At 42.5% G+C, this 13,902-nt stretch overlaps 1 protein-coding gene across 6 annotated transcripts in view; it reads right to left on the bottom strand.

Moving 5' to 3' along the window:
• LOC125716484 (ras-specific guanine nucleotide-releasing factor RalGPS2-like) overlaps positions 1-13,902 on the bottom strand; it is a 76,775-nt gene that overhangs the window by 29,097 nt on the left and 33,776 nt on the right. For all 6 annotated transcript variants that reach the window (XR_007384345.1, XM_048988806.1, XM_048988803.1 and 3 more), the window contains exons 6-9: positions 6,150-6,233; positions 3,738-3,827; positions 3,541-3,633; positions 3,068-3,194 (exon numbers count right to left, since the gene is read on the bottom strand). Coding sequence is in view for 5 of the 6 variants with exons in the window: in XM_048988806.1 (XP_048844763.1) it covers positions 3,068-3,194; positions 3,541-3,633; positions 3,738-3,827; positions 6,150-6,233 (394 nt within the window). In the remaining variant the exon portion in view is untranslated. The remainder of the gene's footprint in view (positions 1-3,067; positions 3,195-3,540; positions 3,634-3,737; positions 3,828-6,149; positions 6,234-13,902) is intronic.

The raw sequence follows: 13,902 nt of genomic DNA, 5'->3' as shown, positions 1-13,902 counted from the left end.
GGAGGTCATGTTGTAGGGCTCTGGCAGTGCTCATCCTGCTCCTCCTTGCACAACGGAGCAGATACCGGTCCTGCTGATGGGTTAAGGACCTTCTACGGCCCTGTCCAGCTCTCCTTGAGTATCTGCCTGTCTCCTGGAATCTCCTCCATGCCCTTGAGACTGTGCTGGGAGACACAGCAAACCTTCTGGCAAAGGCACGTATTGATGCGCCATCCTGGAGGAGTTGGACTACCTGTGCAACCTCTGTAGGGTCCAGGTACCGCCTCATGCTACCAGTAGTGACACTGACCGTTGCCAAATGCAAAACTAACGAAAAAACCATCAGAAAAGATGAGGAGGGGAAAATGCCAGTGGCCTCCACCTGTTAAACCATTCCTGTTTTGGGGGTCGTCTTATTGTTGCCCCTCTAGTTCATCGATTGATAATTTCATTAACACCAAAGCAGCTGAAACTGATTAACAATCCCCTCCGCTACTTACCTGACCTGATCAATATCCCAGAAGTTTAATAGACTTGATGCTATACTCTTATAAAAGTGTTCCTTAAATTTTTTTGAGCAGTGTATAATAAAATGACATCACTAGGACAGCACGCTATATGGCTGCTGTATTAGTTTATTCAACAAAATACTTTTTCATTTCTTATCATGCCATCCAGATCTTTTCGTTTTACATGTTTTTACAACCAAATCACTTTTTTTTTTTTACTTCGTTTATCATTATTTTCTGAGTTCACAACTTTGGAAGTGGCAAAAAATAATCTTCAAAATGGCACTGTTCCATCACACCTCCAGGTTTGGGATTTAGAATCCCTATTTAATTCAAAGTTTGGAACTTGTTCTGCCCATGTTAGTGTGTTTCCTGCCATAATGCAGACACATACAGTTAACTAGCATTTCTAAACTGTTATCAGTGTGAGACCTACATCACATGCAGGCTTTACCCGAGCCCCATGCTGCCTGGGATAGGCTCCAGGCCCCCGAGATCCTGAGCAGCATAAGCAGCTGCAAGAAGGATAGATAGTTTTTCCTCTGCATTTTCCGTAAATGACTGTAAATGGTTTGAGACAGACTGGCTAGCAAAAAAAAAGTGATGCTAAATAAAATTTGATTCATATGCCCAGGTAAACAAACATCCCAACAGCTCAGACGGAAACTTCTCCATGGGCACATCTGAAAGCGGCACCTTAGACGGCCCCCGTCTTTCAAGGCCGGCCCGGAGTTCTTCAAGAGACCGCAGCTTCACGACAGCAACAAATGACGCCATTAATGTGTTTCAGATCCAGACAGAGGCCGGGTTTCCCGGCTGGGGCTGTTTAAAACTTCAACACCTTCCCCCTGCGTCTGGACTCATAGAGCCGCCTTAAATCACCTCGCAGCCCATCAGCTCTCACCAGTCGTCTCCACTGTGCACCGGGAAGCTGAGGCTGACATCACAGGAGGCTACAACGGAAAGCAGTAATTCAGGGCTGCCACAAACCCCTCAGCTTCCAGAGGCTGAAGGCAGCTCGGGCGGAGGCTAAGATGGGCACACTCTGCTCCTCTAATGGCGAGGTCCTTTACACAGGTTCCAGAGAGCAGACTGCAACCCTACAGGTCATTGCATCCAGCACCTGGGTAGGAGTCCAAGATGTATTCCAACAACTTTTTAATTAATCTGTCATTTACTTCCCAAGTGGGTCACATTTTGTCTTTTGACTTTTGACAGGTCCTGTGGCAAAGCTCTGATAAAACAATAAGCTATTTTTGTCAATCTTTTTAAAAGTTACCACATCAAAAAAGCAGTAGGATTTATTTACAAAAAATGCCAAAGTCGACTCAAAAGAAAACTAAAAGCACAATAAAAGTCAGTTTATTTATTTATATAGAAAGCACCAGCCTCTCAAAAGTGTCCAGTGATCAAAATCAATTGTCATTCTTTATCCACAAAACAAGCTAAATTGCGCAAACACTGCAAAAACTACCACTATAAAATGTCCCATTCACACATTGCGCTTTAGGGACAAAAAGCATGGGAGTTGGGGTAATCAGGATAAAATATATAGGTCAATATGGACAAACAGAAGCCTTTATTTAATTTCAATGATATTCTAAGTAATACAACATGAGGGAGATGAAATAATGTGGGAGGGAAAAAGCACTTTCTTGTTCGAGGGTTGCCGTTTGCAAATCCTGCACTTAAAAAGCGCACATAAAAATACAGACACTATCGCGATGGATTTTCTTTTTTTGGCAAATAAATTACCACAAAATCATTAAAACTATTTTGCCATAAATTTGGTAGTAAATTGACACTGAACCATGCAGCCCAAGGAGATTTTAATCAGGTTCATTAACATTGTAGCAGTGCGGCTAACTGTGATCACGAAGCCATTGACAAGCAGAACAACTTAATATGTAACATTACACTGTATCAACAGTAACTGACAGGCTCATTGAAATGAAAATGTCAGCCTCGTTAGCTGCTAAACTACCTTCCATCATAACTATTAATTCTAATAAATATCAACAGCTAATGTTGAGCGCATATAAAAACAAAATAATATCCATAATTTTAATGACTAATGAGCTAATGTATTAAATGTTTTTATTTTTTAATCTGTAATTATATCAACATACTGCTTAAAGTGCTTGGTAAGCAATGGAAATGAACGTGATTCTATGGCGTGAATGTCAGTGTTTGGAACTTCACCGTCCCCATGACCTGGAAATTTCTCCACCATTTTTTACAATGGGTCCCTATGGGAGTGTTGCCACTCCGTTTTTTCTACCGCTCTGTCACACATGATGCAGTTTATGCACATTGTGAGAGTAATAATCCTCCATGTAAAACACGGTGATCATCGAGCAGTACGTGTGGATTAACAAAGCCTTAAAGCAAACAATTTGCATCAAGGATTTTTTGTAATTGAATTATTCGAGTTACTCGATGAATCGTTGCAGCCCTACTACAGTATGCCTCCTTACTGAGCACCTCTCTCACTTCAGCAGATCACTCCGCAGGGCAGATCGCAGCCTCCATACATGTGTCACTGTTGGCCAGAAGATGGCGACCTTGTGGGCTCTTACCCAGGTAGGGGATACAGGACGTCATACTCTGGCTGCTGATGTAGTCCCTTAGGCGCTTGTAGTTGTCCTCCTTGGACATCAGGTATGCCAGCCGGTCAAAGGTGGCCCTGTCTTTCCGGCTTAGCAACTGGGGGGAAACAGAGAGACCTCAATCAATGTGATCTGATTGATACGCCCATTATAACAGCAAAGATCAGCAGCACTTTGAACTGGCTGCCATTTGAAAAACATATGAAGTATGCTCCCATGTAATCCTTACAGGTAGCACCCGCTTATATGGTTATATGTTCCTGGAGCACCAGGGGGCTTTTAAAAACAGTGAGCATTTTATGAGGACATGTCATGAACCACTATGCCACCTGCAGATTATAAAAAACACCTGACTACATTCCAGGCAGGTAACAAAACTTTCACTGCCTTTGCCTGCAGTGGAGCACGTCTGAGTACAGCTCCCTGGATCTGGTGATACTCACTGCCCACGTCTTGGTCAGTCTGTAGATGGGGGCACTCTGCAGTGCTGACACTACAGCCATCACCGCATGCAGGTTGTTAATGTCACACAGTTTCTGCAAATACAAGTTCAGCATCCAGGGCATCTGATCTGTAAATCAAAGCTGCACTGTGTTTTTCACTATAGAGAATAGCAACATCTATGAGGAAAAATGCTCACCTTTGCAGTCTTAATGTAAAGGCTCAAGACTTCGGCTCGGATCTTCAGAGTCTGAGCATGCAGGATTTCTCGGACTACCCAGAAGCTGACCTGTCAACACACACGCAGACAACTATGAGCTTCCATGTGCTGCAAAAACCACCATATTTGGAAGTTCAGCTACATCCAAACTACCAGAAAATGATGCAGCACATGAATTGGTTCTTGATGGACATTCATGCATAATCTGAACAAATCCAGTGGCTGCAATTAATTTACAATAAATTTTCTGTAAAAAAGTCATGAATTCATTTTAAACTGTTGCTACAGGAGCCATCTGTAGGTCAGAGAAATGCACATTGTTGTTATTGTCACTGAAAAAGGATTTAGTAGAACTAACTAACTAAACATTGTTATTTAAACAATGCGAGAACCTGGTGCAGCTTCACTATGGCTTTACATGTGCTTGTACCCTTCCTCTTGGAAGAGCACTATCACATAACTGGCTCAGCACTGTCCCCAGGGACCCGGGCCTCACCCTAAGATGAGGAAACAGATGACAGAGGCCCCGCCTGTGACGGCAGACCTCCGACATTGTGTGCGCCTGCCCTGGTCAGGCTCGAGCTAGATCCCCTTGCCGCCAATGGAGATATGCTCCGTCGAGGACGAGGGATGGCACTTTAAGAGAGGCCTCCGAAAAAAATGGGGCTTGACCGAGATGATGAGAATAGCAAAGCAGCTGCAGGGTAGCAGTGTAGAGCTATGTCTGACTTCCACACAGGGGGCCGGCATCCCCACACGCCTGGCAGGATTCACTGCACTTCATATCAGCAATTTCAAGTGATTAACTATGCTTCCCATTTCCCGCCAGACGCAATACTGCACTTCTGAAGTCACTTCTGGACAAAATTGCGGTATTTCATTACAGGGCTTAGGAGGAGAATTAATCTGCTTTATGTGCAAGCTTGATTCTCCAGGCACTCCTGAGTATTATTTCAATAGAACAGCTGAAATCGTTTCTGTAGGGACCCTCATGTCATTAGCCTGAATGGCCCCAGGAAGTCTACTGGCCAGCATGATTGGCCATTTAGGGTAACCACCTAACAGTAATAACAACAATAATAGGTTAGGTTTTATTGTATTGTAGGAGTGATGGCAAAAGCTGAACACCAAGTCCCCCAGTCCACATGCAGATATCAGTGACAATAAAAACAACACGCTCACAGTCACTGCCCTTCTGCTCCAAAGGGGAAACGTCGGGGAGGAAAACCACATGCAATCCGCAGCACGGCTCCAGGACCGTGTGAAAGAGAAAGTCAAGATGGACGACAGCTCAGGATCAGGCAGAGGTTAAAATGGCTGTGGCGAGTGGGGGCGGGTCAAGATCTCATGAGGCCAATGACAGCAAGACCCCCAGCTTTCCAGATTTCCATGTCAACATATACTGAAACCCATTAAAAGAAGGATCAGCCTGCCCATTACTACAACAGCATGCTTGATTAAATAATCATTTCAAAATGCAAATCTTGATCAACCCTCACAATGTTTATGTAGAACAAAAGTGTCTATATGAAAGGTTAAAGGACGATGCATCATATCGCATGAAGAGGCCCATTAAAGGCAGGTGTCCCTAGTTACAAAAAGTTTTGTATTTTTATCCAGTATAATTACTGTCCACTGCAGAAGAGCTGGCATCAGGAAAACCCCAGTTTATTTTGAAAGTGTTGCCATCCATTGAGACACTGTACAAAACCACTTATTTCCCAACCAGGGAGAGCATCTGGCTGGTCTAGATGCCCAGGAAGTGGGTTTAGACCTATGTGAAGTATCACCACACAGCCCAGCCATGGTAACGGACAAATGGCCAGAGCCCAGCTGTGCCTTAAAGCCATACACGCTTGTTAGGCTTCTCCAACAAATGACATCTTGAAAAGCAGTTAGAGAAAAAAAATAATGAAATGAAACACTGTTATAAAAGTACATATTTTCCACAGGATATTCAAAACACATTCTTTGCAGATTTCCTAATATTTATACTGGATGGCATCGAAGCTGGTCTCGAGCGTGAAGGACGGCCGACGCGCTGGGCGAGGAGGTATGGTGACCACACGAGACCCAGCCTATAGCCAGGTAATATTGAGCCTTTCCATCTTTGCGCTTCAGCAATGAGAAACAGTATTTTACATGTTTCCAGAAATCAGATAAGTGCATACCAATATTATTTTAAGTCATTACTCTTTTGCAAAACACTTTTGTTTCAGGTAAACCTCTTGATGACAATGCCACAAAATTAGGATAACAAGACATTCCCTACTCTAAATGTAAAGTTCACCATTTAATGAGGTATTTCAAATTCACATCAAGTTGATTGTTTCATTGTTTTCAGCCAAATCCCCGAACCCATATTACCCACTAAGCTTTAACGAGACCCACCTGGTTGAACCTACGGGTGAAGGCCACGGCATTAGGGGCTGAACTGTGCTTCTCTTTCTTGCTCCATCCACAGCTTGACAGCTCCTGGATCATAGAATAGACACATTAAACAGTAGCAATAACCTTTTTCTCCCATGGTATCCCAAACATGAACAATTCATAAATACTTGTTCCATCAAGTTCTTCTAAGCATACCAAGCCTATATGAGATACTGACCCTTCATAGAGCACTGTGGTTGACGCCCACAAACAGTTGCCATTTTACCTGAACCATCTCTAATCTGACATTTGATCTATGATCTGCCATTTTTTGATCACATTAACAGATTTTTATATAAAGTGGGCAGTATCATAGTTATTACAGGTGTGATTGTGCACTACAATATGGATTCACACTATACCATTAACACTGCGAGAAGTCAACAGTATAATTATACAACAGCCTATTAATACAAATAAAGCATTTTATTTTCTTCCAAGCTTCAGTTATAATCTGAATATTTGTTCTTATACAGTACAAGTCACCGGTTTATCTGCGTTGTGTGAATATTCTGTTAAATATACTCTGACACCATGTCCTGATAGCACATTAACAAAAAAAAAGTATTCAAATGCAGTAGTCTATAAAATTTTGGATAAATAGACATAGTTTATTGGTGATTTTATATTTATCACAGTTTATGCATTTTGAACAAATGTACACATTAATGCTATTTTTTATACAAATCAACTCAGGTGAAAGAAGGTCCAACACACAGACGCACATAGAGTTCGGTTCTACAACTCTGGAGAGGAAGCACCAACTAGACCAAGCAAAATGCAGCATAAAAATAATTAATTTACAAAATTATACAAGGGAACAAAACAGAAGAACCAAGGACCTTTTCAGCAGAACTAAATACTCCCAAAGAAGTTCAGAAATTACCACTCACTGGTTCTAATACCTGGATCACTACAGGCAGGAAAATGGGAGCAAGGAAGACAATGTTGCACCAATGAATAATTAATAATATGGATGCAGTTGAAGATAAGAGAATCTTTAGGCAAATCAGAAAGAAAATTAGCCAACAAAGCAATTGGGCCATCATTCAATTGATGAAAAAGGGGCAATGGATATGGTTCCACAGGAGTACTGGTAGACCAAACTGGCAATATTGGCAGACAACTAGGGACCACTGTTGGTCCGAGGGGCTGGACTGAACTGTTAGCCAGTGGATGCCACGAGAACCGGACTGTGAAAACACAGAGCTGGGGGAACCAGTAGGAAAATCCTGTCTAAGCAGCATTCATCACCTCCACCCCCTTTCCACAGGTCTCTGGAGACTGGCTTGCTTGGAACAAGCAGCCATCCCCAGACCCCAGGCTCCAGCAGAGCAACCAATGCTAATCCAAGTCAAACAAGTTACCATTTTGATAGATCTCAAATGCTCACAGTAGTTACTCAGAAGCTAAGCAAGAGACTGTTAACGACTGAATTGTTCAGCAGGGGATGCAGAGATGTTCCCACACAAACAATAAATCCTCTCTCAGACCAGGGACTAGACAATAAAGTCATTTATTCATTGAATAAATAAACCAAACGCTGAATGCAAAGGGACTTCACATACAGTAAAGACTTCAATCAGATCATCTTGGACATAGACCAATAAAAATAAAAGTATGCTGGACTCCTACATACAGTCTAATAGTGCAACAAGTTAGTTATGGAGAGCTTTTAAAATAGTACATCTGATGAGGTGTGTATAAAAGAATTCCAAGAATTTCCCCATGGGAATAATCAATTAAGTCATGGGACCAATCTTAATTTTAATCTTAAAATGAGCAGATGCAGTGTGTATTTCATGAGCATTTTAAAACAGATTCATTCAGGAGAAAAATCACAGGAATACTTGGACATTCACATAGTCAGCAAGGGCACAGTAGTGGCAAGGCTGTCTTGGGGAAAGCATTAATTTCCAGGAAACTCCCCGTCACCAGCTCCTCGCAGAGCCCGCTTATTTCTTTAACAGCTGCTCCTTAAACAGGCCGTGCGAAGCGTCCGCCTGTCAGACATATCCCCTGCCGCAGCTCCTCTCTCTCACCAACGGCCGCGACCTAGGCTTGCCTCTCAGAGGCGGCCCTGTTGGGCGCCCAGTTTGCGGTATACCTGACGACTGGATCGCTGCAGAGGGGAAGCTGCGAATAAAGCCCCCTGTGTTGCTAGCAAGCAGACATCGTTGAGCTGGACTATGTGAGAGGCTAACATTATGTCTGCAGGGCAGGGCCACATTGCCCTCATGTATTTAAGCTGGGTGGGAGATCTGGTTTACCGCTGGTGGGCTGGTGGAGCCTGGTATCTACACTAAGACAACACTTCGCTCTGATGATATCCTACTGAGACACGAGGCCCACATTCGACGGAAGGAAGCAGACAGAGAAGGTGGTTTTCTTTGAGTGAAGTCCCTCTCAAAATTGGGTGTCTGACATCTGGAGGACTATGTTGAGCAGAACCTCAGGTACCTTCCTCAGTGATGGAAATATGTGGTGGCAAAAAGCACTGGATGACCAATGTGGAGCTGAGTAGATCATTTACAATGGCCCACACATTCACACACAGAGGGGTGTTCTTTGCCAAAATTCTGTTTCTATGACCAAAACATTCATGTGCAAGTATTACATTTAAACAGTTTGACATATGCGTGTATTTCTACATTGTTTTTCCAAAAAACGAGACTGGCTGCACTTGTAAATTTGAGGCGTTGTTGTCAAACTACATCACCCTCTGCAATAGATTCCAAACACTAAGCCGACGTTTCTCAGCAGTGATGCATTAGTTCATTAGTTATTGCAATAGTCAGCTAAAACTAGAGAAAATGTCATCGCTGAGAACAAATTCTGGCAACGATCACAACAGCACATGGATACAATAACCCTGCTACATTTATAAGGGCACTTCTGGACAGAGTCATTGGGTGAGGATAGAAAATATAATTCATCAGAGGGACTTTGATGGTGACATAAGGGACACCCTCATCATTCAAATGTCAGGGGAGCAGGTAAAATATCACCATTGCATAGTGGTTGACAGACTGTGATATTCAACTACACTTAGTTTACCCAATTAAGAAATTGTTACATTACTGTTAAAGTTATAAGAGAAACCTGAGTAAAGACAAAGATCCTTATTGACCAATTATGAAACCCTAGGGTACTTGTGATGTGAGATCTCATCTGTCTAAGGGGTTGGTGTCTGACTGCATGGACCCCCAAATCCAAAACATATCATTATTTATTCCCCCTGCAGGTAATGGGAGGGACTTCACTCAATGAAAACCACCTTCTCTGTCTCCTTCCTTCCATTGTATTTCGACCTCATGTCTCCTCCCTCTGAAAAGGAGAGAAAGGACAGTGCAAACTAGAAGTCTACCTGAAAAGACCGTCTACTTGTTTAAAATGCATTGGAAGATGTAATATTCACCAAGTGTGTAAAAACCAAAAAGCAGAGAGTTGCAAAGAGAACCATGTGAAGGGCGGCCTGAGCAACAAAGAAGTCTCTGACTTGGGGTTTTCCTTTTCAAGAATGATGGGGTTGGAACAATGCATAGATCAACACTGCGAAAGACAAAAAAGAGCCGTCTGGAAAGTAAAGAAAAGCATGGAAATGAAACAAGTGGAGTTGAAGAAAATAGAAGAGCATGGCTACTGGTTTTGGATCAGGCACTCAGCAGCGTGATAAAACATAGCAATTCATACACCACAGAGGGAAAGAGGCACAGACACAATTAATCTTTGCCACAAATCCCAGGCACTGGACTATCCTTCCAGAAATTAATGTAAGCCCCCCTTCCTATAAAAACAAGACACTTTTCTATGGCTTGTATTTAACACAACAGCAGTCCTATACATCCTCAAGCAAAGGTGATCAAATATACAGCTGTGCCACCCCCCACAATCCTGTCTCCATCACACAGATCAAATTTATCACATTAGGTTTATGCGACTGAAAAACGCTAGACCCTGTTGGCCTTCAAGAGCATACAGATGGTGTGGCAGGTGGTTTGGGGTCACTCCATCCATCCATTTATCCATCCTGGGCAACTGCTTACACAGTTGGGTTTGTGGGGAAACATTGGTACCAAATGTATAATGAACATACTGACTTTTAAAGGATACCAGTGGAAAACTGGAGAGGGCAAGGAAGGATCTTGTGACAAAACAAACGGCCTGCTGAGTTTACAAACTTTTATGACATGTCCATTTCCTTGCTTTATTTGATGCACCCGGTTATTTTTCTTTGTAAAATCTTTTAAAGACATTTTTCAGTCACTAAATACAGCACAGGTGGAAAGTCAAGTTGCCTAAACCTACTGTCACATCCCAGCTTACAAATGACCTCCTACACTGTGAATGGGAAGGGAGCAATGAATCATATGATCAGCTTAGCCAGTAATGATAAGTGGCCAACTCCTCCACTAGTGTCAAATGAGGGAATGAAGGGGATTCCTGAAATGATCACTTTGGCTTGACATTTCAGCTATGCACCTGATGCTGCTGAAAAGGAATTGCAGAAGAGAAGAACATGCCTACAGTGGTAAGATAAGATGAGTGGAAGGCCAGGCAGTTTTCATATAACTTTTGCAATTATCATGTCCCACTCACCCACGGATTACCTTTTCAGGAATAAAACCTAAGAAGAGAATGAACAGTGCAAGTTCTTCCAGGCAGAGTGGTTGAGATACAAACATCTAATACTGTTTTGCCAAATGGTTGCCCTGTCACCCAAGGCCCCATTTTGACACAATAAGTCCCTCTATCATGAGGCTCCTTTCTCCTTCCAATAGGCTCCTCAAACCACAGAGATTTTAGGAAAAATCACCCAGGATCTGTACAACCAGAACTGAGTTAAGAGAAGGGTGGGTTAGTTACTCACGCATGCTGGATATAGTGTGTACACTAAAAGTGCTGTGATTATCGTAATTCAGGTTACGTATCTGTGCAAGACAAGTGCAACTTGGAATTTTTGTTGTTTTTCCAACTGAACATGCAACAGAGCAAAGCATGTCAAATTCATAGCTTGAGATTAAAACAGACAGGCCCTTTTTGGACCTCTGTGGTCACGGATCAAGTTCCTCCACCACTGGGCTACCTGTTGCCAAGATAGAAACATGAAAATGGTTACCTATTTCAGGAAGGTCGAGCTCACACAGAGACATAAAAACGCAGGTATTCAGGTCCTATACTGCTGTGGTCTGGAGGGAGCATACAGTGCACTTGTTAATCACCGAAAATGAATAACTATGGATATGGTGATCTGATCCCGCAGACACATTCTTCTGAATCAGGCTTAGTCAGCACCTGTCGGGGGGGGGGGGGAGGGGGGGGCATGGACTAGAGTCTCTTGAACTTCACTAAAACACAGACTGGCAGCATTCAACGAGGAAAGTGCATAGAAGGGGAAGTGAGGCTAAAAACAGGTGGTTCGGTGACTGGGCAGAGTGACAAGCCACCAAGGTGCTTGATCCTAGATTTGCACTCCTTCAGCGTCTACTTTAATGCATACACTATAGTTGTGCATATGGAAAAAAAACTTAAATCAGAAGTTAATAAAGCTGCCCTTATATAAAACATAAATCACAAGAAAATATATAAAACAAGATTACAGGAAAAATTAAAATCAGGAACACGTCTAGAATTTGACCAGGAGAGAATTCCGGTGAATGAACGCAATGATTTAACATGCAAAAAATATGGAGTAAAATACAAGATGTCCCTGTGAGCTGCACAACTGAACACAGTTTAAAATGACAAGCACTGTCGGAGCTGGTCCAGCCTGCTAAAATCTGACAACCACTCACAGTGAAGCCAAAATGGTGGCATCAACGATGACGTCTTTAACCACTTTACCATCCAATACATGTCAGTGCCAGGTCTGACGAATAGGAAAATCTTTGCAAACACATACCAGGAGGACTTCTAGTTCCATAAAAGTCATTATTCGATATTAAACGCTTATAATTCTGTATAGGCAGAGTGGTGGCTCTGAGGCCAGGGATCTTTGCCAGCAATTGGAAGGTTGCTGGTTCGAATCCTGTGAATGAGAGGAGTGATTCTACTCCATTGGGCCCTTGAACAAGGCCCTTAACCTGCAATTGCTTCATCCTGAGTATAACGTTAATCTACATCCAATCCTGCAAGGAGGTCCTTCAACTTACCAGGAAATTTGGGGGTTGGTAGCAGTACTGGCACTCCAGCCACTGGAAAAAACACACTGGCCCATTTGGAATAGTGTGGTGCTGAGGTATCACCAGCCACACGGCTGCACTCAGGTTGTCATTCCTGAGGAGGCTTGTTGTGTGGAGGGTGCAGCAACGCGTTGTCAGCGTTGTCTTACCTCTTATGTACCGCAAACATACATACAAACATATTCTCACACACACGTTTGTATTCATATCTTTGTGGGGACTGTCCATAATTAACCAAAAAAACACAAGACTTCTGGCATTTTTAGTTTTTTGATTGCAGTCACAGTTTTTTTTTTTTTTTTTTTTTTATAAAATTCAGTTCCCCCTTGTGGGTACCTCACATTGCCAAAATAACAGGTTTTTATCACATTGTGGAGACTTTTGGTTCCTACAATGTAATGTATGCATAACAAACAAACAGACACACACATTGATGAGGCAAAACATCATGACCACCCCCACGTAACATTGACTGCTTTGTAAAAATGGCACGTGGCAAGATCTGGGATATATTAAGCAGTAAGTTAACATTCAGTACTCGGAGTCAACTTGTTGAAAGCCGAAGAAATCGGCAGCAGGGAAAGACCTGAGTGACTGTGGCAAAAGTTAAATCATTATGGCTAAAAGACTGGCAAGGCTTGTTCGGTGCTCACAGTCTGCTGTGGCGAGTACCTACTGAGAGTGGTCAGAGGAGGTAAAAACCACAATCCGTCGACAGGATGTTAGGCAGCCAGGACTTGTTAATGCTAGATGGGAACGAAGGCTATCCCATCTGGTTTGCTACTGAAACACAAATGGCAGAAAATGTGAATGGTGGTTACAGGTAGGGATGCACCGATTGCATTTTCCTTGGCCGATCCCAATTGTCATTTTTTTTTGTGCCTGAACTACTGATATGGAACCTGGCTGATTTTCTTAGTTCAATAAATAGCAGAATAAAGATTTTTAATACTTCTTTAATGAACTTAGCTTACAGCGAGCAAAATATTTTAAAGAACCACTTCAAATAAAAATGGCTCCGTAAGTGTCAAATGAAATTGGTTGTTCCAAATATTTTTGGGGTAGTTCATCCACAGACAGGTTTATATTCACGTCTTACATACTGTGAACTTAAGGTCTTCATCTCACACTGTAAAGAATCTCCAAACAGACAAATGTCCCATAAGTGTTTTACCTCGGGGGGGTGAGAGGTAGGGGACACAGGGCACATGTTATTGTACGATATGGCCAAAACATCATATCACGCTATTTCTGATTATAATTGTGATCCATAATATACATCACTGTCTTTGGAATGCATGTAGAAATGCTTGTGTCGTCACCTGTTGTATGAACAGTATCTTTCCAAAGTCTGAAAACTGAAGTAGCTTGGTCGACACTGGATTTGTCAAATACAGCATTTCCACATGATCAGGACAAAATTAGAACCTTTTTTGGAATCAATTCTTCATCAGCCATGATGCATCCCTACCATGGTAAACCGGGTGGTCCCACACAGGTATGTGTGTGCATGGTTAGATCAATCAGAGGAA

This window comes from Brienomyrus brachyistius, chromosome 21 (assembly GCF_023856365.1).
Source record: "Brienomyrus brachyistius isolate T26 chromosome 21, BBRACH_0.4, whole genome shotgun sequence".
Taxonomy (NCBI): domain Eukaryota; kingdom Metazoa; phylum Chordata; class Actinopteri; order Osteoglossiformes; family Mormyridae; genus Brienomyrus; species Brienomyrus brachyistius.
The sequence above is the reverse complement of the archived record's forward strand: the minus strand, read 5'-3'. Positions and strand labels throughout refer to the sequence as shown.